Source organism: Nelumbo nucifera, chromosome 8, assembly GCF_055504915.1.
Source record: "Nelumbo nucifera cultivar China Antique chromosome 8, China Antique-T2T, whole genome shotgun sequence".
Lineage (NCBI taxonomy): Eukaryota > Viridiplantae > Streptophyta > Magnoliopsida > Proteales > Nelumbonaceae > Nelumbo > Nelumbo nucifera.
This window is the reverse complement of record NC_142656.1, coordinates 29,499,095-29,525,806: the sequence shown is the minus strand read 5'-3', so window position 1 is coordinate 29,525,806 and position 26,712 is coordinate 29,499,095. Positions and strand designations below refer to the sequence as shown.

Here is a 26,712-nt window from a genome sequence, read left to right as displayed (position 1 = left end):
CTATCAGTCTTGACCACTAAGAAATTTCAGGTTCGATGAGAAGAGAAAGTGAAGAAGTAGAAGAAAGAGTGGTGAGAGAGCAGTAGAACACAGATTTTGAGGAGAAGAACAGAATGTCAATTATTCTGCCGCCGCCACTTTAATTTAATATATATATGTTATGCTAGTTACATGAAAAGACATATCTGCCCTTGGTGTTTACATCATAACTGCTAACACATAACAAACAATATAAAACTGAAAAGTAAATAGCAACTAGGAATAACAGAATAACAAATTGACCACAGTTGTGACTAGATACATTCTACCCTACGGACAGAGTGGGACCACAGCTGTGGGGCCCACATCAATGTTCTCTACACTCCTCCTCAATACCCAACTCCTCAAGTAGAGATCTTAGCAATAGGATTTCAGCCACTCCGTTGGCCATGGACCTGTATTCTGCTTCAGCACTTGACTGGGAGACAACACTTTGTTTCTTACTTCTCCAGGAGACAAGGTTTCCTCCCACAAGGGCACAATATCCTGAGGTGTACCTTCTGTCATCAACACTCCCAGCCCAATCAGCATCCGTATAGACCTCCACCTTCATGTGATTGTTGTTCTTGAATAGTATACCCCTACCTGGGCATCTCTTCAAGTAGGCTAAGATTCTTTCTACCGCAAGAAGATGTGTGGTTCTAGGAGAATGCATGTACTGGCTGACAACACTAACAACATAAGTAATATCTGGCCGAGTGAGGCAGAGATATAGGAGCTTTCCTACCAATTGCTGGAACATAACATTGTCTTCAAGAAGCTCCCCACTCTCGGCACTAATCCTGTGGTTCTGTTCAATTGGTGTATCTGCAGGCTTGACACCTAACTTTCCAGTTTCTACCAACAGGCCTAGGACATATTTCCTTTGAGAAATAAAGATCCCCTGTTTGGACCTAACAACCTCAATACCCAAAAAATACCGGAGTACACCAAGGTCCTTCACCTCAAATTCTTGATGAAGAAGCTGTTTAAGAGACTCAATCTCATGGCTATCATTCCCTGTGACCACAATATCATCAACATATACTGCCAGTAGTGTCAAAGAGGACTCCACCCTCTTGATGAACAGGGTATGATCTGACTAGGCCTGTACATAACCAAACTTCACAAGAGCTAGTCTGAATCTATCGAACCAAGCCCTAGGTGACTGTTTCAAACCATACAAAGCCTTGTTGAGCCGGCAGACCTTCTTACCTATTTCTGCATCATAGAATCCAGGAGGCAAACGCATGTAAACTTCTTCCTGCAGATCTCCATTCAGAAAGGCATTTTTCACATCCATTTGGTATAAAGGCCAAGTGTGACTTGCTGCAAGGGACAATAGGACTCGAATAGTAGTCATCTTGGCTACCAGTGCAAAGGTCTCCAAGTAATCTATGCCATAAGTCTGTGTAAACCCTCTTGCAACTAACCGAGCTTTATACCTCTCAATAGATCCATCTGCATTATGCTTCACCGTAAATACCCATCTGCATCCAACTGGTTTCTTTCCTTTGGGCAAATCAACTACCTCCCAGGCGTTGTTTTTCAACTGGGCATCCATCTCAACTTGCATTGCATCTTTCCATTCAGGGACGGATAGGGCTTGCACTGTTCTTGGAAATAGGGACATTGGAAATGGAACTAAGGTAGGTCCTGTAGGTAAGAGATAGGCGATCATAGGATAAAAAATGGGAAATACAGTGGGCTGTGGATGTGGTACAATGTCGTTTCCCTTTACGGACTGCAATCGAAAGGTCAACATCATCTGTAGGGGAAGTCTCTGTGGGCTCTGGGACTGTAGTATCTAGACCTGGAGCTGCAGTTGAGATTGGAGCTGGCCTGGACTGTTGATGATCAGGATCAACCTGCCTGCACCGCCTGTGATAAACCCTCAACTCCTGATCCCTCTGACCACCCTCACCATTGCAGCTCTCCCTCAACTCCTGATCCCTCTGACTACCCTCACCATTGCAGCTCTCATCACCCAATGGAATAGGTAAAGGAACTGCCCCACTCTCACTGCTCTCCCCTTGAAGACAAGAACTCAAACCCCCACTCTCACTGCTCTCCCCCTGAGGGGAAACCCAAGGATAATAGGGTGTCCCCTCAAAGAAAGTGACATCCATGGAGACAAACTTCCTCCCGGAGACAGGATCATAGCAGCAATAACCCTTTTGAGTTTGTGCATAACCAAGGAAGATGCATTTGGAGGCTTTGGGTTCGAACTTGGAGTGATGGGGTTCGAGAAGCTGAACAAAGCAAGTACAACCGAATGTCTTAAGGGGAATAGAAAGCAAGTCCTCACGTGGGTGTAGAAGGGAAAAAGGAGATCGCATATCAAGGACCCTAGAAGGAACCCGATTAATAAGGTATACCGCCGTAAGGATAGCATCACCCCAGAAGCGAATAGGAACATTGGAAGTAAACATGAGGCTTCTAGCCACTTCCAAAATGTGCCTATTCTTCCTTTCGGCAACTCCATTCTGCTAAGGTGTATGAGGGCAAGAGCTCTGGTGGATAACCCCATGATGAAGAAGATAAGATGTCAATGATTTAGCAAAGTATTCCTTTGCGTTATCAGATCTGAGAACTTTGATCTTGGCATCAAACTGGGTTAGGATCATTTGGTGAAAATTTTGGGTCAGGGAAGGTACCTCATCTCGTGAACGCATGAGATAAACCCAAGAAAAACGGGTATGGTCATCAACAAATAACAAAAAATATCTGTACCCACCCATGGAAGGGATATGATAAGGCCCCCAAACGTCAGTATGCACAATATCAAAAGAATTATCACTCCTTTTATTACTCAATAAATAAGGCTTTCTACAATGCTTAGCAAACTCACAACTTTCACACTGTAACTGAGACAACTCAATAGACTCAAATAAAGTAGGAAACAGACTCTGTAAAGATCGAAAAGACAAATGACCTAATCGGTTATGCCAAAGCATAACCGGACTCACATTCTGAGAAACAAAAGACAACTTCTCAACTGACTCTCCCTGACGGAACCGCTCCCCGAGCAGATAAATCCCATTCGTCTCACGGCCAATCCCAATCACCTTCTGCGTCACCAAGTCCTGAAAAACACATCGGTCAAGGAAGAAGGTTACTGAGCAGTTCATATGCTTGGTAATACTACTGACTGAAAGAAGGTTAGTATCAAGCTTAGAAACATGCAAGACAGATGACAGGGAGATAGTATCTGAAAGCTTGATGTCACCCTTCACAGAAATAGGAACCAGGGAGCCATCAGCAATAGATACCTTATCCCTACCAGAAAACAAATGGTAAGTAGTAAACAATGAAGGCAAGCTATTCATGTGATCAGATGCACCTGAGTCTATTACCCAACAAGGTTCAGTAGTACCTGGAGCTGAGGCATGATAGGCTGAAGCTCGAGTACCTGAATGGGCGAAGGCAGATGTGGCAGGGGCTGATGGAGGCTGCGGTGGCTGAGTTGAATTTCCAACTTCCTTTTCTAGCTGTATTAGGGCAGCCCGAACTGCAGCTAAGGTCTCCAAAGATGTTCCTTTTGTGCCAGATGAGGATGTTGAATCAGTGTTCATGGCTACATGAGCAGTGCCCTTCTTGTTTCTCAACTTCGCAGGAACCAAGTGAGGATGCAGTTTCCAACATGTCTCTTTTGTATGTTTGGGCTTCTTACAATGTTCACATACTACATCCTTCTTGTCTTCCTTCCTCCTGTCCTTCTCTGAATCACCCCCTGATTTGGGTGTAACCGCTACAAAGGCTGGTGTGGGTGGGTGAGGTTGCATCATAACCTTCCTTCTGGTCTCTTCACTGTGTACAAATGAGTAAGCCTGAGAGAGAGTCACACTGTCTCTAGTCAAAATCTGCTGCCTCACAATATCATATTCTGAATTCAGTCCTGCCAGAAACTCAAACACTCTGTTTGTCTCGATGTGCTTTCTATGGGTCTGAGCATCTTTGGGACTCTCCCACTCAAGAGTCTCTAAGTGATCAATCTCATGCCACAGGGACTTCAAGGTAGAGAAGTAGACCGACACCGGTTTCTCTCCTTGTTCAAGGGTATTCACTTCACATTTCAATTCATATGCTCTGGCAACATTAAGGGATTGGGAGTAAGTTTCTTTCATAACATCCCATATCTCCTTAGCTGTCTTTGCCCACAAATAATTCCGGCTAATATGAGGCTGCATAGAATTACACAGCCATGTCATAACCAAGTAGTTTTCTTGCATCCACTTGGTATATGTCGGGTCTCCCTTGGGAGGTTCTTTCATATCTCCCAAGAGGTGCCCTAATTTACCTCTTCCACCAATAGCCATCATGGCTGATTGGGCCCATTCCAAATAGTTTGATCCATCAAACTTTACGGTCGTAATCTAACCACCCATCTCAGAAATACTACCATAACTGATGTTCCCAAGGCTGCCTTCTGCCTGATTTTTAAACTCCATTTCTGTCAAGTCTCAAAACAGCACTTGAACTACCAATCACGATCAAAACAGTATAGGCTTGATCTGTATTCTCAGTGTATGTGCACAAAACTGAGATAATTCTGATCTGAAACCAACTAGCCAACATAGCAGTAGCTGTCCGTAGAGCTCCAACCCCTTAGGACTCTGAGAACAGCTTAAAAAAAATCTGATATGCTTGGGAAAGTTAGGGTTTTAATCAGTCCTTAAAGTAAGCAATTCAGTTGCACAATCCAAATAGAACTGTATAGATAGGCTTGCAGTAGGGTTAATAAGAAACCCTAGAATCTGATCAGACCTACCAATAAACTTAAGGGTAGCTCTAGGTAGATCACAGGGTTCAGTCAAACACTAAGGCTTGCCGCAGATCACTTTCAAACCCTAGAGTAGAGAGAAACACAGTTGAGACAGTTCGGTCCAGGGTTTGCTGTAAAACCCTAGTGAATCGAAGAGAGAAAAAACTAGAATGGTTCGGCCTTCCCCTCCAGATAGGTCCAACCTATCTTCTCTGATAGAACTTCTCTTAGAAAGTAAACTTACAAGGAAAAATTGTTCGCTACCTTCTAAGGTTACCCGAACCCTAGTCTTCTCTGATCCTTCCTGACCACCAACACTCTGCAACCCTAGCAAGTTTCCAATAGCTGCTAGCACCTCTGGCGATCTCCAAGAATCAGTTTGCAAACTCCTTTTTAGCTTCCAGTCCTAGGAGATTCTCATGTGGTCAGCTGGTATTAGGCTCACATGAGAAACCCTAACTTGGCTCTAATACCATGTAGGTGTTCAAGACTGCTATCAGTCTTGACCACTAAGAAATTTCAGGTTCGATGAGAAGAGAAAGTGAAGAAGTAGAAGAAAGAGTGGTGAGAGAGCAGTAGAACACAGATTTTGAGGAGAAGAACAGAATGTCAATTATTCTGCCGCCGCCACTTTAATTTAATATATATATGTTATGCTAGTTACATGAAAGGACATATCTGCCCTTGGTGTTTACATCATAACTGCTAACACATAACAAACAATATAAAACTGAAAAGTAAATAGCAACTAGGAATAACAGAATAACAAATTGACCACAGCTGTGACTAGATACATTCTACCCTACGGACAGAATGGGACCACAGCTGTGGGACCCACATCAATGTTCTCTACAAAAACAAGACACGAAAGAACCCTACAATGAATTACTTAAATAAAATAAACTCTCCAGGAACTTATAAACCTTTTGATCATCATTGATTCTTTTCAAATCTAGGACCACGTTTCTACTAGAAAACTAAACTGGTGCCACCTATACCCTACAACGAAATACTTAAATAAAATAAACTTTCCAGGAACTTATAAACCTTTTGATCATCATTGATTCTTTTCAAACCACAAAACAAAAGGAGACATACCAAATAACATCTATCCCCTCTAACAAAACAAGACATGAAAGAACCCTACAATGAAATACTTAAATAAAATAAACTCTCCAGGAACTTATAAACCTTTTGATCATCATTGATTCTTTTCAAATCTAGGACCACGTTTCTACTAGAAAACTAAACTGGTGCCACCTATACCAGTCTCTCTATCCTCTACACCCAACCCCATCTCCTTTAATTAGACTCAGATTTCTTTGATCTAAATCTGACCTTGAATTAACAATGTTTTCTTTGGAACCGAAATTATAATTTCCTTTATCCTGCAAAGGCATCAGATTTCTCTGGGGCTTCATAATTAGATTACTTACTTCCACTTCTATCTCCAAGAATATGAAGCCCCAAAGTTTTACTTCCACTTTTATCTCTGTAGAGTTAGTTAGCATGCTATTTATGTTGCTGTTAGCATGTTAGTGGTGTTAGAAAGTTAGTTATTTCAGTTATGTTAGCTGCTGTTTATTTATGTTAACAGTAGGGGCAATATTGTAAGTCTACCATGTCTTAAGTGCTAATATAAATAGCAACTGAGTGGGGTGGCAATCATTAACTGACCCACACTCTTTCTGAAATCTCCTCTCTACGATTTCTCTCCCCTTCTTCTTCTCCCTCCCTCTTTTTTCTCTCTCTTCTATTTTCTGAAATTTCTCTTGTTGAATTCTCATCTACAGTAGGACTGACTACAGTCTCTACAACACAACTTAGTATTAGAGCCAACCTAGGGTTTCTCATGTGAGTCTAAGATATCAGAAACTGAGTTAAAGACCCAAGGGGAAGGTGTGTTGGGAGCTGGAAACATGACTGAAAATAATTTTCAGATTACCACTATCAAATTTGATGGATCAAATTACTTGGAATGGGCTCAATCAGCTACGATGGCTATTAGGGGAAGAGGAAAATAGGCTATGTGATGGGGCATGTAAAGAAACCAGCCAAGGAAGACCCATTATATGCGAAATGGGCTTAGGAGAATTATTTGTTCATGACTTGGTTGTGAAATTCCGTGCAGCCTCATATCAGCCGAAATTACTTGTGGGCCAAAACTCCTAAGGAAATTTGGGACATCATGAGAGAAACCTATTCCCAGCCACTTAACGTTGCTAGGGGGAGAAGCTGGTCTCAGTTTACTTCTCTAATTTGAAGTCTTTGTGGCATGAAATTGATCACCTAGAGACAATTGAGTGGGAAAGTCAAAAAGATGCACAGACATACATAAAACAGATTGAAACCAATAAAGTTTTTGAATTCCTAGCTGATCTGAATCCAGAATATGATATTGTGAGGCAACAACTTCTCACCAAGGAGAGTGCAACCTTATCTCAGGCCTATTCCTTAGTGCACAGTGAAGAAAGTAGGAGAAAGGTTATGCTACAATATTAGCCTATGGAATCAGCCCTAACAGTAGTGAAACTGAAGTTTAGGGGTGACAAGGAAAGGTGTTAGAATACACAAATCAGGGGTATTTTGGTCATTTGGGTTTATCTATTTGAGAGTGAAAGGTCTATTTTATTTAAGTTTAAGTTATGTGTCCCATCACTTATGAGAGACAATATGGTCTTTCTTGTAACTATGTTATTGGAGATAAATACAAGTGGGTCGGCTAAAGGTGAACTGATTTTTCCTAATCTGGCCGAACCCTTCTTCTCCTCCTTCTTCTCTTCTTCTTCTCTACTTTAACCTAGAATCTAATAGGGATTTTACAAAAGGTATATGAAGAAAGAAGATGGGAGGGAAGTAATTTGTGATCATTGCAAGAAACCAAAGCACACAAAGGACACTTGTTGGAAGTTGAATCCACATCTAATTCCAACAAAGCTCAAAAACAAAAAGGGGAATGCTAATCTGGCAATTACTACTGATGGTGTATCATCCTCGAACACAAGAGCCACATCTCTAGACACTTTAGCTGCTGTCCGAGTTGCCTTGACTTAGTTGGAAAGTGAAGTTGGCACTTCAGCCCCCTCATCTCAGTTACCTTCTACAACATCAGCTACTCCCACTTCAGCATTCACTCATTCAGGTACAAGAGCTTCAGCATATCATGCCTCATTCCTAGGTAACAATGAACCTTGTTGGGTTATAGATTCAGGTGCATTTGACCATATGACTAGCTTATCCTCATTGTTTACTACTTATTGCTTATCCTCTAGCAAAGGCAAAGTGTCTATTGCTGATGACTCCCTTGTTCTCATCTCTGGCAAGGGAGACATTAGACTGTCTAATGCAATCTCCTTGTCCTCAATTTTGCATGTTGCTAAACTTAGTACTAACCTGCTTTTAGTTAGTAGCATTACTAAAAACTAAAACTACTTAATGACTTTCTTTCCTAGTTGGTGTGTTTTTTGGGATCTAGAGACAAGGAAGGTGATTTGGATTAGCTGTGAGACAAATGGAATCTACCTATTGGGAGGGCATTCACATGGGGAAGATAAAGAAGTGGGGAGGTTATTAATTTCTCAATCTATGAGTCAGGTTATGCTTTGGCATAATCGGTTAGGTCATTTGTCATTTAAGTCTTTGAAGAGTTTATTTCTCAGTTTATTTGAGTCAGTCCAAACGTCTAGTTTAAAATGTGAAAGTTGTGAACTTGTAAAGCATTGTAGAACAACCTATTCTTTGAGCAATAAAAGTAGTATTCCTATTTGAAATTGTGCATACTAATGTTTGGGGGGAGGGGGTATAGATATTTCCTACTATTTATTGATGACTAAACTCATTTCTCATGGATTTATCTTTTGCGCTCTTGAGATGAGGTTCCTACCCTGACTCGGATTTTCCATCAGATGGTTTTGACCCAATTTGGGATCAAAATCAAATTTTTCAGATCTGATAATGCCAAAGAATACTTTGCAAAATCATTGGCTTCATACTTCATTGACCATGGAATTATCCACCAAAACACTTGTCCTCATACACCTCAGCAAAATGGGGTTTTTGGGAGGAAAAATAAGCATATATTGGAGGTGGCAAGAAGCATTATGCTAAACTCCAATGTTCCCACACATTTTTGGAGGGACGCTATCCACAATGCTATGTACCTCATCGACCGAGTTCCTTCATGGGTCCTAGACATGAAAATTCCATTCAACATATTATAATATATCCCGGTAAGGACATGTTTACTATTCCCATTAAGACCTTTCAATGTACTTGCTTTGTTTAGATTCTTAGGCCTCATTGCTCTAAATTTGATCCTAAAGCCTCAAAATGTATTTTTCTTGGGCATTGAAGTAGCACGATCTAAACATGGGATTTTTCTTTCCCAAAGGAAGTATGTTCTCAACCTTTTGTAAGAAATTAGGAAGCTAGGTGTTAAACTTGCTGACACACCTATTGAACAAAATCATAAGATAAGTGTAGAAGGGGGAGAGCTCCTTGAAGACAAGGTTATGTTTCAACTGTTGGTTGGAAAACTCCTTTATCTTTGCCTCACACGACCGGACATTTCTTATGCAATCAGTGTTGTTAGTCAGTATATGCATTCCCCCAGAACCACTCATCTCCTTGCAGTTGAGAAGATCCTTGCTTATCTGAAGAGATGTCCAGGCAGAGGCATACTCTTCAAAGATAATGGTCACATGAAAATAGAAATCTACACAATTGTTGATTGGGCTGGGTGTGTTGATGATAAGAGATCCACCTCTGGGTATTGCGCTTTTGTAGGAGGAAATCCTGTCTCTTGGAGAAGCAAGAAGCAAAATGTTGTTGCTTGTTCTAGTGTTGAAGCTGAATACAGGGCTATGGCGAACGGTGTGGCTGAAGTATTATGGTTGAGATCCCTATTTGAGGAATTGGTCATTACTTCTAAGAGGCCCCTGATGCTATACTGTGATAATCAAGTTGCTATTAACATCGCCCATAATCCAGTTCAACATGACAGAACTAAGCACATTGAAGTGGATTGACACTTTATCAGAGAGAGAATTGCCTCTCAAGAAGTGTGTCTTCCATATATTGCCTCTAACATGCAGCTTGCCGATCTCTTCACTAAGACAGTACCAAAGACCAAGTTGGAGATAGCTGCACGCAAGTTGGGAATGATTAATATCTACTCCCAACTTGAGGGGAGTGTAGAGTTAGTTATCATGTTATTTATGTTGCTGTTAGCATGTTAGTAGTGTTAGAAAGTTAGTTATTTCAGTTATGTTAGCTGCTGTTTATTTGTGTTAACAGTAGGGCAATATTGTAAGTCTACTATGTTTTAAGTGTTAATATAAACAGCAATTGAGTGGAGTGGCAATCATTAACTGACCTACTCTTTTTCTGAAATCTCCTCTCTACGATTTTTCTCCTCTTCTTCTTATCTCTCTTTCTTCTCTCTCTTCTATTTTCTGAACTTTCTCTTGTCGAATTCTCATCTACAGTAGGACTAATTACAGTCTCAAGAGCACAAGTATCTCCATCACCTTTTCTAATATCAACTGTCCCTTCAATTTCATGAGTCTCATCCATAATCACTTCCTCAACATCAGAATCCCTAACTTCATAAATCCCAGATTTCAAGACTGAATTAATAAACATCTGAGTTTGCCAAGTCCATGAATTGGTGACCATAGAGTAAATTTCTAGATTTACATGAAACTAAAAAAAAAAACTCAGCAAAATGCTTTTTTCTTGCTTCAACTTTTTCTTTTTTTTTCCTAGTGTTGCATGGATGCATATATTCACCTGTTAAAATTTCTATTTCATGTTATTGCTCCTATTCAAAATCCTCATTTAGATCACCATAAAACTGCAAACCAGAATAACAAATTTAATGTTGTCATGTCAACAATATTCTGTAAGATTTTAAGGGTTTGGTGCCAACATTTGGATAATCATTTGGAACTTTATGTGAGTTCACCACTTGTAAGGGAGCAGTACTGCTAGGTGGTTAATGAGCTTCTCTAAACAAGCCAGGAATCTTCCATGTGGCAATCTAGTTGGGAGACGAAAGGGGCACCAGATCTTTGCCTTGGTAGCCTCCATTCATGGAGCAAATTTCAACTCCAAATTAGCCACATGTCAATAATAATCCCTTTTTGAGAGGGCAAGTCTTATATTAGAAAACTATAATTCATTTTTTTCTGTAATGTGTCTTTGGCATCTATAGGGGCAAGGTGCTATACTGTGACAGTCTACTACATGGGCACAGCATGCCCTCGGTGTGCCTATGGTGAGTGGCAGTTTTGTAGATGAGCAAAATGTGATTCTTTGGCTATTGATGCTTTCTACTGGTTACCCCTCAAAAGCTTAACACATTCTTTAAGAAGGGGTGGTCATTCTCCTTGGGTGGCAAGGGCACTCCTAAACCGACATCACCTTGTGGGGCAGCCTTGGTTAATGGCCACCGTGGCTACCAGGATTCCTTATGGGCACACACACACAAGCCTATAGGGACAGTGCATGGACCAGCATTGCACCTCATGTTAAACGTGGAGGTGCAACATGTCAGTCAACCATGCACATGTTATAACCTTGCCACTCAATGGTTGGACATACTGGGTTATCCTTTTCCTATGCACTCAAGTGTGTCCTCAGCCAACCAGTTCTCGTATACACATAAAATAAAGCACCTGTTGTGCACACATGGGCGCCTACAAGGGGAATGAGGTTCAACGACTTCACCCCCTTCATGTGTCAATGATCATGATCCTAAGTGCCACCGGCTGTTGGTAAAGCCTCAATTGGGCTTGTTAGAAGGCCCTTTCTCATCAAAAGGTTTGCTCCTGGCTGCCAGGGACTGGGATGCCAGACAGTCATCTTTGCTTCTAAATAAAACAACTATGGAAAGTAGTATTTGGAGTTCCTATGTGGTGCAGAAATGTCATTATCATGACAAATTATATAATAGAAAGAAGGTTTTCCAAGTTGTATCCAGAAAGCAAAAACAAGTTGTAGACACCTGGGTAGTGTGGTCTAATAGCACTCCCATTCAACACCAAGTTGAAGCAAAAAAAAATTGTCTAGCTTAAGAAGAAACCTCATCTCATTTTACCCATTCCAATGACCCTAAGGCAAAGTTTATGCAGGGGAAGACACAGATAACATCCACAAAAGGTATAATGTTGTAACTTGTGTGGCAGAGTGTGTGGTGCATGCATTCTCTCGCAGGACAAAGAACAATTGTTCATTTTCGTGGGGCGTAGACAATATGCTTGCATCACTATTCATTAAAGGATGGATCGTGTTTCATAACCTTGCAAAGACATGTTCAAAATTGGGGTTTTCACTGGTTGACAAAAATATGATGACAACAAACAAAAGGATACTTGGGTGGGAAGCCACAATATTGGCATGGAAGATTGGTGGAAAACTTGTTGAGGCACAGCAGCACAAGAACTAAATGAAGCACATCCATAGACATGCCTAGCATTGGTGGAACGTCCATGAGATGGAGAAAACAGAAGCAGTGACTGTTTGAGTGTAAAGAGACTGGGCCGAATGGGCCCAAACAGCCTCTTATGTGATATCCTTTATTTTATCTTTTATTTTATGTTGATGGGCCTCACTTAATGGGCCTGTTATTTGTTCTTATTTTATTTTCTTTATGTAACTGCCAAGCTGGCCGCCCACTTGAGGGTATACTTGTCATCATCAATTTGTTTTAGAGATTAATAAAAAATAGGGTTACAGGAGAAGGAAGACTAATTCGACTTCTTCTTCTCTTACCTCTTCTCTTCGACATACACAGCTCTTGCACTATCATTCAGATCTGATTTGTACTGTTAATCACTGATTTTAAACCTGATATTAGAGGACTGATTCACATCTTGGTATCAGAGCGGGTTCAGTTCCTCTTTCTTCTTTTTTTTCTTTGTTCCTGTACACTCTAAAATCAAGAGAGTGTATGGAGAGATAGGTTCTCTATAGTATAGAGAATCACTTGCCTAGTTGGTAGAAGGGTTTGGAGAGTTTAGTTCTGGCCAAATTTTGCCAAGAAGTGATGCTGTCTTGCTGCTGCCTGAAACCCTAGCCGACTAGAGATTTTCGAGTTACCAGGAAAGGTGAAGCTTGGGTGTGGCACTCTGTGCTTGGAAGGTGTCTTGTGACTGCTAAAGGAGAGGTTCAGGTTTGGAAGAGTTTGGGTTACTCTGGTAGGTACGGCAGTGTCTTCTCTCTCCCGCCCATCTGCTGGACGGAGCAAAACCCTAGCTTTTCAAGCACCCAAGTTCTGGTTTGACTTCAAGTAAGTTCACATAGTCAAAATTTTCTGTTCTTTGATTTTCGTTTGATTAAAGGAGACATATGGAAGTGAGTTCAAGCAGGTGCCAGCTTCTGGACCTGCTCTAGTAGATTCCATTTTGACGGGTGTTACCACAATTAAGCTAGATGGGACGAACTATCTTGCTTGGGCACAGTCTATAAAAATCTATGTTTGTAGTAGAGAAAAACTCCAGTTCACAGGCAGCAAGGTGAAACCCGAAGAGACAGACCCTGAATTTGAAAGATGGATGCAAGAGAACTATACTGTTATAGGATGGTTAGTCAACTCTATGCAACCTCATATAAGCCAGCACTATCTCTGGATGTCTTCGGCTAAGGAGATATGGGACAGTGTAACTGAGACCTATTCACAGAAATGGAATGTAGCCAGAGCATACAAATTGAAAAGTGATGTGAAGAACCTGAGACAGGGGGAGAAGAGTGTGGCAATCTACTACTCCATACTAAAGTCCCTATGGCAGGAAATTGATGTTATGGAAATAGTGGTATGGGAGAGTAAAAAGGATGCTGAAATGTATAGAAAGTTAGTGGAGAGAAATAGGGTGTTTGAGTTTCTCACTGGACTCAACCCTAAGTTTGATATTATCAGACAGAACATTTTGGCCAGGGATGAGGTTACTCTTTCACAGGCATATGCTATGATAAGTAGTGAGGAGAGTAGGCGGCAGGTGCAGTTGCAGAATCCATCTACAGAACATTTTGCACATGCAGGAATGAAACCAAAGGGCCCTACTGAGAAAAGAGAGCAGTTGTGTGAATATTGCAAGAAACCACAGCATACAAAGGACACCTGCTGGAAGCTTCATCCTAAACTTCTTCCCGATAGGTTTAAGAACAATAATAACCCTAAGAAGGGTCAGGTGGGAAAATCCAAGACTGCTAATGCTGCTATAATGCCTGAGGGGGGAAGTAAGGAAAGTGAAGAAAAATCAACTATTGAGCAATTGGCTGCAATGAAGCTGGATTTTGAGAAGTATGAGAGGCTCCTAAATCACCTAGAAGCTATGGTTTCTTCAACTCACCCTTCCAACAGTACATCATCTTCATCGGCTTTTGCTCACTCAGGTACATATGCCTCAGCAAATCATGCTTCAGTTTCAGGTAATCATAAACTCCCTTGGATTATAGATTCCGGTGCATCAGACCATATGACCAGCCTATCTAACCTTTTTTGTTCATACCATCTCCTCTCTGGGAAAGAGAAAATATCCCTGGCCGATGGGTCACTTGCCCCCATCTCTGGTAAAGGAGATATAAAGACCTCTGACACCCTGTTCTTATCTTTTGTTCTCCATGTTCCTAAGCTTAACACAAACCTTTTATCTGTTAGTAGCTTAACAAAGTCCATGAACTGCAGCATAACCTTCTTTCCCACTCATTGTGTTTTTCAGGACCTGCAGTCTCAGAGGACGATTGGGAGTGGCCATGAGGCGAACGGAATATATCAGTTGGACGCACCAGATCAAGCCTTGGGATCACCTCATAGAGTTGCTTTAGAGTCAGTTGTGTCAGAGTCTGTTAACAAAATTTTGTTATGTCATTTTCGGTTTGGTCATTTGTCTTTTTCTGCTTTAAGTCATCTGTTCCCAGATATGTTTAAAGGAGTGTCTTTATCTAGTCTTCATTGTGAGTCATGTGAGCTAGCAAAGCATTGTAGACATTCCTATTCAATCAGTAATAAAAGATCTCTTTCTCCTTTCCATATTGTTCACTCTGATGTGTGGGGGCCATATCACATGCCAACCATGGGGGGCTATAGGTATTTTATCCTTTTTATTGATGATTATTCTCGTTATACTTGGGTTTATCTCATGAAATCTCGGGATGAAGTACCAATCATTGTGAAAAATTTTCATGAACTCATCCTCACCCAGTTTAATACCCGTATCAAAATATTCTGCTTTGACAATGCTAAGGAATATTTTGAGAAAACCCTCTCCACCTATCTTGAAACTTTTGGGGTTATTCATCAAAGTTCTTGTTCCTACACTCCACAACAAAACGGGGTGGCGGAAAGAAAGAACAGACATGTGGTTGAGGTTGCCAGATCCCTTTTATTTGCATCCCATGTTCCTGTAAGGTTTTGGGGAGATGTTATTCATACTGCTACCTACCTAATCAACTGTATGCCCTCCAGGGTCCTTGGCTCTAAAACCCCTTTTAGTCTTCTCTTCCCGGATGAAGATCTCTTTTCTCTCCCTCTCCGTGTATTTGGGAGTACTTGTTATGTGCATATTCATAGTCACCAAAGGCATAAATTTGAACCTAAAGCTCATAAGTGTGTGTTTCTGGGATATGCCTCTACACAAAAGGGTTATTGTTGTTTTGATCCAGTTCGTAGCACCCGCTTTGTATCTCGGGATGTCACCTTTGCAGAGTTGACTCCGTTCTTTAGTGTTCCTCTTGAGGGGGAGAAATCTGATGAACCCTTTGCTATGTCTCTAGTTGTTCCTCTTCCCATCCCTTGTGAGTCTGATCATGGGGTGTCCACCTCTTCCACTGGATCCACTCCTTCAGAAGAGCATCTGGCCACTCCCACAGTTCCTGAGGAAACAAGTCAGCCCTCTATCGACCCACCTTCGACCGTCCCTGACCTTGACCTTCCTATTGCTTTTCGCAAGGGCAAGCGGAAGTGTACAGCCCATTGCATCTCCAATCTCTCCTTCCTATTACTCCTTTCTTGCTTCTGTCTCTTCAAATGTGATACCCAGGGCTGTACCGGAAGCATTGTCTCAACTTGAATGGAGGGATGCTATGACTGAACTTGAAGCATTACATAAGAACCATACCTGGGATGTTGTGGACTTGCCGGAAGGGAAGGAACCAGTGGGTGTAAATGGGTGTTTACCATTAAATATTACTCAGATGGCTCGGTTGAGAGGTATAAGGCTAGGTTGGTTGCCAAGGGTTACACCCAAATGTATGGCATTGACTATCTTGAGACCTTTGCTCCTATAGCTAAGATGACTTCAGTTAGGGTCTTGCTTTCTCTAGCAGCTACCTTTGACTGGCCCCTACACCAGTTTGATGTTAAAAATGCTTTCTTGAATGGAGATCTGCATGAAGAGGTCTATATGTCTCTACCTCCAGGAGTGTATGGGAAAGAAATGAAAGGCAAGGTGTGTAAACTACACAAATCCCTTTATGGTCTCAAACAATCTCCTCGGGCTTGGTTTGAGAGATTTCGGGCTGCTCTTGTCTCCTTTGGCTACATTCAAACACAATCTGATCATACACTGTTCTTGAAGAGAAATGACTCTCTGGTGACCTTGATTGTTTATGTTGATGATATTGTGGTCACGGGTAATGACATTGAAGAGGCCAGTAAACTAAAAGCATTTCTCCACTCTGAATTTGAAATTAAAGATTTGGGAGATCTTCGGTATTTCTTGGGCATTGAAGTTGTTCGATCTAAGGATGGTATATTCATATCTCAGCGCAAATATGTCCTTGATCTTCTTGCTGACACTGGTAAACTTGGAGCTAAACCCATCTCCACTCCCATTGATCCTAATCATAAGCTTTTTGCCACAGATGGTGCACCGTTGTCTGATAAGGGAGTGTTTCAGAGACTGCTTGGGAATTGTTATACCTTTGCATGACTCGGCCAGATATTTCCTATGCAGTAAGTGTTCTCAGTCAGTTTATGCATTCTCCCAGAGATACTCATCTAGCTGTTGCAGAAAGGGTTCTGTGCTACTTGAAGCTGGAAGCCTTTACTGATGCAGATTGGGCAAGATGTATTGACGACAGAAGGTCCACCTCTGGTTATTGTGCTCTCGTTGTTGGGAATATTGTGTCTTGGAGGAGTAAGAAACAATCAGTAGTTGCTAGATCCTCAATTGAAGTAGAATACAGGGCAATGGCTCATGGTGTGTCAGAATTACTATGGCTACGATCCCTTCTAGAGGAATTGGGGGTGGACTACGAGCAACCAATGATGCTCTATTGTGACAACCAAGTTGCTATCAACATTGCACATAATCCAGTTCAGCATGACAGAACTAAGCACATTGAGGTTGATAGGCATTTCATAAGGGAAAGAGTCTCTTCAGGAGAAGTCTGTTTACCATTTATCACATCAAAAGAGCAACTAGCTGATATCTTGACCAAGGGAGTTTCCAAGGGAAAATTGACACACTATATAAGCAAGCTGGGCATGATTGACATCTATGCTCAGCTTGAGGGGGAGTGTAAAGAGACTGGGCCGAATGGGCCCTAACAGCCTCTTATGTGATATCCATTATTTTATCTTTTATTTTATGTTGATGGGCCTCACTTAATGGGCCTGTTATTTGTTCTTATTTTATTTTCTTTATGTAACTGCCAAGCTGGCCGCCCACTTAAGGGTATACTTGTCATCATCAATTTGTTTTAGAGATTAATAAAAAATAGGGTTAGAGGAGAAGGAAGACTAATTCGACTTCTTCTCTTACCTCTTCTCTTCGCACTATCATTCAGATCTGATTTGTACTATTAATCACTGATTTTAAACCTGATATTAGAGGACTGATTCACATCTTTGAGTAAAGCCTCCACAGAAGCCAACACATAATTTCACTGGGTGTATGTTTGGTAGCAACATTGGTAAACTTACACCATCAATGCTCCAACCAATAGAGCAAGCTTATTGAGCAACCTTGACTTGAGAATGTTAGTTTAAACTGACAAAGTGAATTCATGGATGTGCCTTGACTCTAACACGGGAGACTAAACCAAAAGGTGAGTTCATTAGGCAATCCTTGACTTAACAGGGAGTCTAAGTTGAAGAGTAAGGTTTATAAGTTGGCCCCAACTCCAAGAGGGAGACTATATCAATATACCAGGTCAAGCTTTGAGGTAGAATAAAGGCGGACTCTCCACAGTGTGATAAGTACCCAAAACAGAGAAGGTGAAGATAGTTACAAGGGTGGATACACATAGCCATGGCATGGTTTAAGTAACCCAAGCTGATGGGTGCAGTTAGGATGACTAGCAGGGGGAAGTTGAAGCCTCCCAATAGCGGAAACCAATATTAGGTAAAATCCAGGTATACCAAGGTGGCCTTGTTTCAAGCAGAGAGTCTAAATTAGAACAATGTGGATGAATCTGAAACAAATGTTTGTTAACTATACTTGAGAATCATCAAGGACAACAATGACTTGAGAAGGGGAGCCTATAAAGGTTTACATGTGCTCAGCATGCAAAATCTTGGTGCATCTATGTTGAGTGATTGGGTTGTAAATAAGACAATATATTCTTTGCCTATATGTGTTTTCTATTGGTTACCCCTCACAAGATTAGCATACTCTTTGATGGGTGACTGGGTCTGGGTGGCAATTCTCCTTGGGTGCCAAACCATGGGAGTCCTAGACCAACAACATCCTCTTGTGGGGTGGCCTTCACTAATGGCCAACATGGCATATACAATTTAACATGTGTATGCACACCAACTTATGAAAACAATTCATGGAACAATACTGTGCCTTGTGCTAAAGGTGGAGGTTCAACATATGGGCAGGCTATGCACATGCAAGCCCTTTCTCAAATGTCATAATCTGAAGTGCCAATGTTCATTGGAGTTACCTTGGTTGGGCCCATTATCAAGCCCTTTCTCATCAAACCAAGGTTAGACCTTAAGTTAGCAGGTTAGTTATCATTAGTAGGGACTCTGAGATAAGGATAGTGCAGGGTGTACATGAAGCCTGCAAGCCATCCCACAAGGAGCTTAATGTTTCATGGGGTTGATCCTACACCTCCACTTTCAGAGTGATGCTAAGTGTCCATGACCATCTCAACTACCAGGTCATCAGGAAAGCCGTTAAAAAATTCTAACTCTTAACTGCTAATATTTGTTGGGGAAACCATCAATACAAGATGGGGGATAGTGCTAATGTGAACTGAAGGATTGGACACCTGGCCAGTCCAAAGGACTCCCTATGCAATGGATGGAACAGTTTTCCTATTATAAAAAACAAACAATCAGTATCATTTTCCTTTTCCTTTTCTAAAACTAAAATTTTGAAAAGGAAAATCTAGAATCATAAAAAAAATAGTTATACTTTAAAAAGACACAAAGAAAGATGAACTTCGAACCTGACTCAACCTTGGAAAGGTCAAGAATGTCATTGATAAGTTGCAAAACCAAATCTCCAGAGGACAACATGACATTCAATAGTTGTCGTTGCTCACGATCTAATTTTGTTGTGGCTAGAATCTCAGCCATGCTAACAACACCAGAAAGGGGAGATCTAATCTCGTGAGACATGGTTGCTAGCATCTGTTTTGCTCGCATGGTTTCCTCTGCAAGAAGAATAGAATGAAACCAATTGAGATGTTTTTGCAAACATAGAGGCTTGACACTGTGAATTTCAAGAGTACTCAATGATTAATAAATGGACAGACCTGTTATATGAATCGTTTTGTTCAGTTCTGTTTCCTTGGCCTTCTGAACAGCCATTTCTTCTCGAAGCTTTGCCATTTTTTCTCTTTTTTTCACCTGTTATTCAGTGAGGAAAACAGTTATCCTCTTTGTATTTTTCCATAAATACACTTCAATAACCATGATTATAAATAAATGGTAAAAAGGAGGAAGAAAAGTTCAAAAACAATATCACAAAAAACAACTTCTGGTCTTATAAAGTGAAATTGATTCAACCCAGAAATAAAGGCATGTAAAATCAAAGCAAGAAACTGATATGACACTGCTGCCATGCCACACTGCCTGTTTAATGGAATAACCTACTTTGCAATGTAAATTAAACTTTTGAAACTTGTTACTGATGGTAAATTTAATGGGTTTGAGGGTCTTAATATGTAAATTTTTCTATTTAAACATTTCCTGAAGCTCAACAAAAATGATCCATGTTTTACTTTATGTTGTCTCAAATATACCTTCTAAGAAAGTAACTTAACACTTTGAAAAATTCTAGTGAAGCATCTCATGTTCGAAGGAACAAATTTTTCCTGAAATAAAAATTTAAAAACTTAATCTTTCCTGCTCCATGTTGTGAGACCTAGCGTTCTGGGCTTAGGTTCTCTGTTTTGTTTATATTCTGTGCTCCTCTTTTATGTTTCTTTCTTAGGATTAATGGGCATGGGCCTTATTGTCCAAATATGTTCTTTTCTGCCTACTAATCAGGGGTATATTTGTCATTGTACTCCTCTTAAAACCCTACTATAAATAATAATATTAGGGGCTGTTAGAGGTGCCACCGCCCCATTTCTCTCATTCTTCTTCTTCTTCTCTAATATGAAAACTAACATGGTATCAAAGCACTACTAGTTTTTCTTCTGGATCGACTTCAAACCATCTGTTGCTTTTTTCCTTTTTCCTTTCTACTTTCTTTCTATTTCTAAGTTGTTTAAAAAAAAAAATTAGTATTTGTAATGGTTTGCTGAATTCATCCTAGGGTTTTTCCCTTGGAAGAAGATCTAGGGAGACCCAGAAGAGGTTTGAGTATGCTCTACAAGAGCAAGACAAAGTCACAGAGCTGTACTAGTCCTTGGACTACTAGAGTGACCTGTAGAAGACAGGTCAAGATCAAGTTTGTGGACTGCAAGCAGGTGTAGTTCAAGGGACTTTTCGGACCACATGAGTGGAAGATTTGGGTATGCTCCACGAGTGAAAGATTTCTCAGACCACAGGTTAATTTTGGTTCAGCATAGAGCTGAACCAAAGCTGAAAGGTTGTTGTTAGTGTTCCTGTGCAAGCTACAGCAGAACCCGAGTTGAAACATTGTTACTAAAACTACTTCTTTGGTTCCAGTGTGGAAATAGTGCTGTCCTCTTTTATAGCTGAATTTTTGGAAGGTTAAATGCCATCCTAAAAATCAAGTGAAGTAACCCCAAAGGAAAACAGATCAAGTGAAGATTTCTTGATCATGGTGAAAACCCTAGTTTCCCTAGTCATCAAATTACTGATGTGAAATTGGACGAATATAACTTTAAAGAATGGTCAATTTCTGCAAAACTCCATATTACAAGTCATAGTTTGCTAGGATACATCAATGGACAGGTCAAGGAACCAAAGATGGAAGACCTTACCTATGGGAGTTGGACTGAGAGAAATGCTTGGTTATGTCATGGCCGCCATCTTCCATGACACCAAAGATTGCTATGACAGTTCAGCACTATCTTTTTTTTTTTTTTGATAAAATTTGGGAGAAGCTATCTAATACTTATGGACAACAGAAAAAAAATGCAAGGGTTTATAGGTTGACACATGATATTGCAACTTTGAACCAAGAAAATGTGTCCATTGTTACTTACTTTGCTACACTTGAAGGGCTTTGAAAAGAACTTGATCATCATCTCATCATTGATTGAAAAATTTCTAAAGATAGGGAAATGTACCAAAAACAAATTGAAGAAGGATGTTTAAATTTCTTGTTGGATTAGACTCTTCATATGATGGTATTCAGTCTCAAATTTTGAGGAGAGATGAACTCCCTAGATTGCAACATGTGTTTTACCTAATCAGAAATGAAAAAATTAGGAGGAAAGAGATGAATGTGGAGGTTCCTACACAACAGGTTGAAAACTTTACTCTTTCTTCAGCTACTCAAAATAGTTGGAAAGGGGTAGACAAGAAAAATCTTAAGTATTCTCGTTGTGGTGGGGAGAAACACACCAAAGATAAATGCTGGATTCTGCACCCTTATCTAAAACCAGCAACTCTAAGGAAGGATAAAAAACCAAGTAAAGGTTTAGAACCCCATGGACATGTAGCAATTTCAAATATGATGGATGGAATGCACAAAAATGGAACCACTAATAACTCTTCTGGTATGAGACAGACCACTACTCCTTTAAATAGCTTACCCAAGTTCAAAACTAAAGAAGTAGACATCCTCAATCAGGCTAAGGCTTGGTTGAAACAGTCCTCTATTGCTTCCTTCTCTTTTTCCAAAACAAGTATTGCTTCTGCACTTAGTTTTCGGACAAGACAAAGTGAAGGTTGTTGATGATTCTCTCTATTATTCATGGGAAAGGGAATACTCAACTTGGAAAAGCCCTTTCTCTCAAGTCTACCTTGCATGTCCCTAACTTTATTGCCGACTTGCTTTCAATTTATAGAATAACAAAAACTTTAGATTGTATTGTGACTTCTTCCCAGTCATTGTGTTTTCCAGGACTGGTTGATAAAGCAAATGATTGGGAGTGGTCATGAGTCTGGAGGTCTCTATTATCTCAATGAAAACATCAGTTCGGATCTTAAGGCATCATCCACTCATATCAGTGAATGCAAGGAGTCTAGTACTTTGGTCTATCTCCAGCATGCTAGATTGAGTCATTTGTCTCTTCTGTTGTTAGGAGTCTTGTTTCCAAAGTTATTTGAAAAAGTGTCTTGAAAGTCTTTCTATCATGCGTGTCAAAATGTCTCAACATTTTAAAACAAACCATCCAAGTTTTAGCAATGAAGTCAGTGCTCCTTTTGGTTTAATTCATTCAGAGGTCAGGGGTCCTTCACCCATTACTTCCATGTTCATTAGTTTTATTGATCATTTTACAACATGTACTTGGATCCACTTGATGAAAGAACGAGAGAAAGTACCTAGAATCACTATGGTTTTCTACAAGATGATTGAGACATGGTATGGAATAGGGCTGTTCACATGTCGGTTTGGTTTCGTTACATATTATTTTAGCAACCGAACCGACCATCTCGGGGTGGCTAACAAGCCAACCGAAACCAACCAAAAAATAACACAAACCAGTTAAAATAATGCTGTCAGATGCTTGGTTTGGTCGGTTTTAACCGAACCAAGATATCCACCATTTTATTGTATTTTTGCAGTTTATAGGTTGCAGCTTGGGGTTTGTATGAAATGACATGAAAATTGAAAATAAAAATGAAAAATCATTATGACTGTCTGGTACAAATTTTATGACATTTGTTTTGATAATAAATAATTATCTGAATATTTTAATCAAATATCAAAATACAAATTTAATGAAAAAGTGATAAAGAATTAAACAATGCATAGGAAGTGTACACATTTGCCTAAAAATAGGCCTAGGGGGTAGGGGCTAGGATTGCAGACCTACAAAACTTGATAGGTCATGCCATTGTCTTGTGATGTTTTAGAAAAAGTAGTCTACAGTATATATCAGATAATTGACTTGTTTTTAACGGCTATAACACATTATGTATCAGTTTTACTCGGTTCATAAATTCAAAAACTGCAACCCAAACCGATCAATTAGTTTATTTAGGTCTTTAAATCGAGGCCGACCAAAAATTTAATAAAACCAACCAACTTGGATTGAGTTGGGTTGGGTTAATCAGTTTAACCGGTTTGGCCCAATTCATGAACAGCCCTAGTTTGGAAGGAAGATTAAGCAATTTCATTCAAATAATGCAACTGAATATTACAAGAATTCTCTAACTGCCTTCTTTGAAGATGAAAGGACTTTACGTCACTCGTCTTGTACTTACACAGCACAACATAATGGAGTTGTAGAAAGGAAGAATAGACATTTACTTGAAACCACTCATACTCTATTGTTTCAAAGCAAGGTTTCAAAGAAGTTTTGGTGTCATGCAGTACTCAGCCTTGTATATCATCAATACCATCCAGGATTTTGGGAATTAAAACTCCTTTCTTTGTCCTTTGTCCATATCAACCTATGTTCTCTTTGCCTCCTTAGGTCTTTGGTTGTGCCAATTCCATCAATGTTAAGGATCCAAAAGGACAAAGCTGGACCCTAAGGCAATCCATGGGGTGTTCTTTGATTATCTCCACAAAAGGGATACAAATGTCTTGATCCAACTATTGGAAGGAAGTTCATCACCAAAAATGTCACTTTTTGTGAGTCATAATCTTTCTTTAAGCCTCCCTAGACTCTTCAAGGGGAGACTAGTAGGGTGGAAGAGACTTCCTCTAAGGATATTCCTTTTGTCCCAGCCCCTACTTCTTCTCTTCCAACTTTTCCCTTTGATTCTCTCTCCCCAAGCTCTCCTCCTATTGAGTCTACTTATCTAGTTGAGACTACTGGTGATGAAAATCCTCTTAGCACTGCTCCTTGTATTGAAGTAATTGCGCCTCAAGTTGATGAATAAAGACATCTAAGTGTTTATCAAAGGAAGGGATAGAGAGACCTAGTAGCATTCATGTACTTTACATCCTATAAATAAATTTGTTTCATATTGCTGCTTGTCTCCTGCCCATCACTCTTTTATTTCTACCTTGTCTTCTGTTTCTACTCCTTCCAAGTACTCAAAGGCCATTGTTGATCCCAAATGGAGGGAATCTATGGATGAGGAGATGAAAGCCTTGTTGAAGGTGAGCATTTGGGAGCTAGTGGATCTACCGGTTGGGAAGAGAATTGTGCGGTGCTAGATTAGTTGCAAAGGGATTCACCCAAAAAGAATGTATTGATTATAGATATAGATATAGGTGTTACTCTCTCTTGTAGCCAACATTTCCTAGGAACTACATCAATTGAATGTTAAGAATACATTCTTAAATGTAGATCTACAAGAAGAAGTCTACATGGATCCTCATCCAAGGTATGACATGAGAGGAAAGGTGTGCAAGATAAGGAGGACCTTATACGACCTCAAACAATCTCCAAGAGCTTGGTTTGAAAGATTATGCAAACCAATGAAGGTTGTTGGGTACAAGCAAAGCAATGTTGAAATGCTGATCACACTTTATTCTACAAAAAAAAAAAATAAAGGAAAACTAACAACGTTGATTGTTTATGTTGATGATATGGTGGTTACTGGAAATGGTTCAGATGAGATTCAAAAGTTGAAGGCTTTCTCACCTTCAAGCTTGAAATTAAGGATTTGGGACCTCTAAAATACTTCTTGGGAATAGAGGTGGCTAGATCCTATGAGGAAATCTACATTTACCAAAGGAAGTATGAATTAGACCTTCTAAAGGAGGCAAGGAAATTAGGAACTAGACCAAAAAATACTCCTATAAAGCAGAATCATGGGTTGTAGGAAGATGATGGGGAATTGCATCCTGACAAAGAGGGTATTAGAGATTAGTTGGTAAGCTGCTTTATTTATCCCTTACTAGACCTGACATTGCATATGCAGTCCATGTGGTTAGCCAGTTTATGCATTCTCCACAAGTTACACATATGAAGGCAGTGGAAAGGAACTTGAGATACTTGAAGACATGCCCCGGAAAGGGATTACTATTTAAGAAACATGACAAAATAAAGGTGGAGTCCTATACTAATGCTGATTGGGTAGGCTCTCTTGGAGATAGGAAGTCTACATCTAGATACTATAACCTTATAGGTGGTAGTCATGTCACATTGGAGGAGCAAGAAACAAGCTATTGTAGCAAGAGTAAGTGTTGAGGCTGAATATAGGGCTATGGCTCATGGAGTTGTTGAATTGCGTTGGCTCCAAATTCTTTTAAAAGAGTTGGGGATAGATGTGACCGGGCCTCTAAAGTTGCATTGTGATAATCGAGCTGCTATCAAACAAAACAGAATGGTGAAACAGGATTCATGCTGCCAACCGAATGTGGTTGGGAACTTGGGATAAGGCTTGGATGATGATGGTGGTGCTAGTGCTGGTGCTGGTGCTGATGAAGGGGCTAGAAAGGGCTAGGAGTAGACCAAAAAGGACATGGGTTGAAGTAGTCAGAAATGATTTAAGTGCCCATAATTTTAACAATTGATATGGCACTAAACAGAACATAAAGGTGAAACAGGATTCTTGTTTAAGGCTTGGGTGATGATGATGATTCTTAGTAGTTTACACAATTACTGATAGTGAAGATTTTCCTTGTTTTCAACAAGTTACCATTGTCTGAGCTGGTGAGAGGGTGAGGAACTGTGTTTTCATCTGTTGCCATTGTCTGAGATGGTGAGAGGGTGAGAGGGTGAAGCAAAGAGAAGGTTGCTGAGAGGGTGAGAGGGTGAGAGGGTGAGGAACTGAGATGGGAGAATTTGTGGAGGTAGGCCGTTGGAAAAAAGCTTTGAAGATTGAATCTAAGGAGCTCCTATTTGAGGAACTGAGATTAAATGGTCAGCTAAGCTTGAAAATCAGGGAAGCAAAGAGAGGGATGGTGCTGTTAGAAGGGTTGGGGGTAATTGAAGGGCTCAAGGAGTTTGTGGAAGGTGCAAGTAACAAAGGCAAGCAAAATAGTTGGAAAGAGCTTCTCTCAGAAACTGGAAGAAGGCTTGTTGTAGAGTGTAAGAGAAACCTTAAAGGTTATTTTATCTCCTTGACAGAATTTTTTGGCAAGGGTAGAAAGCAGATGATCTGCTTTCCAGAAGGAAGGAAGAGTCAGGGCTGGAAGGCAGTTCATGGAGCCTTATGTGAACTGCTGAAACGCTTGAGTGCTAAAAGAGAGGCAATAGTAAAAAGGAAGATAAGCAGTTCTAGTAGTATGGTGAACAATATTAAGCAAGAGAATCTTGTAGTGATAGCTGGGGCAGGTAATTACAGAATGGGAGTAAACATACAGAGAGGTGATTGGGAAAGAAAACTGATAGTTAAAGCTTCAGCTCCCATTCTTGACTGGAGGAAAGTTGTAGATCTGTTAACAGCAAGTTTAAAGTTGAAGAGCACATTTATTTTAACACCTTTTGAGAAGGACAAGGCTTTGCTGGATCTGCTTAAGAACAGAGTAGAAGTTGAGACTTTA

At 40.3% G+C, this 26,712-nt stretch overlaps 1 protein-coding gene across 6 annotated transcripts in view; it reads right to left on the bottom strand.

The window, feature by feature from the left end:
* HK5 (histidine kinase 5) overlaps positions 1–26,712 on the bottom strand; it is a 56,969-nt gene that overhangs the window by 18,217 nt on the left and 12,040 nt on the right. For all 6 annotated transcript variants that reach the window (XM_010244003.2, XM_010244004.2, XM_088892522.1 and 3 more), the window contains exons 6-7: positions 19,496–19,589; positions 19,187–19,393 (exon numbers count right to left, since the gene is read on the bottom strand). In XM_010244003.2, coding sequence (XP_010242305.1) covers positions 19,187–19,393; positions 19,496–19,589 — 301 coding nt within the window. The remainder of the gene's footprint in view (positions 1–19,186; positions 19,394–19,495; positions 19,590–26,712) is intronic.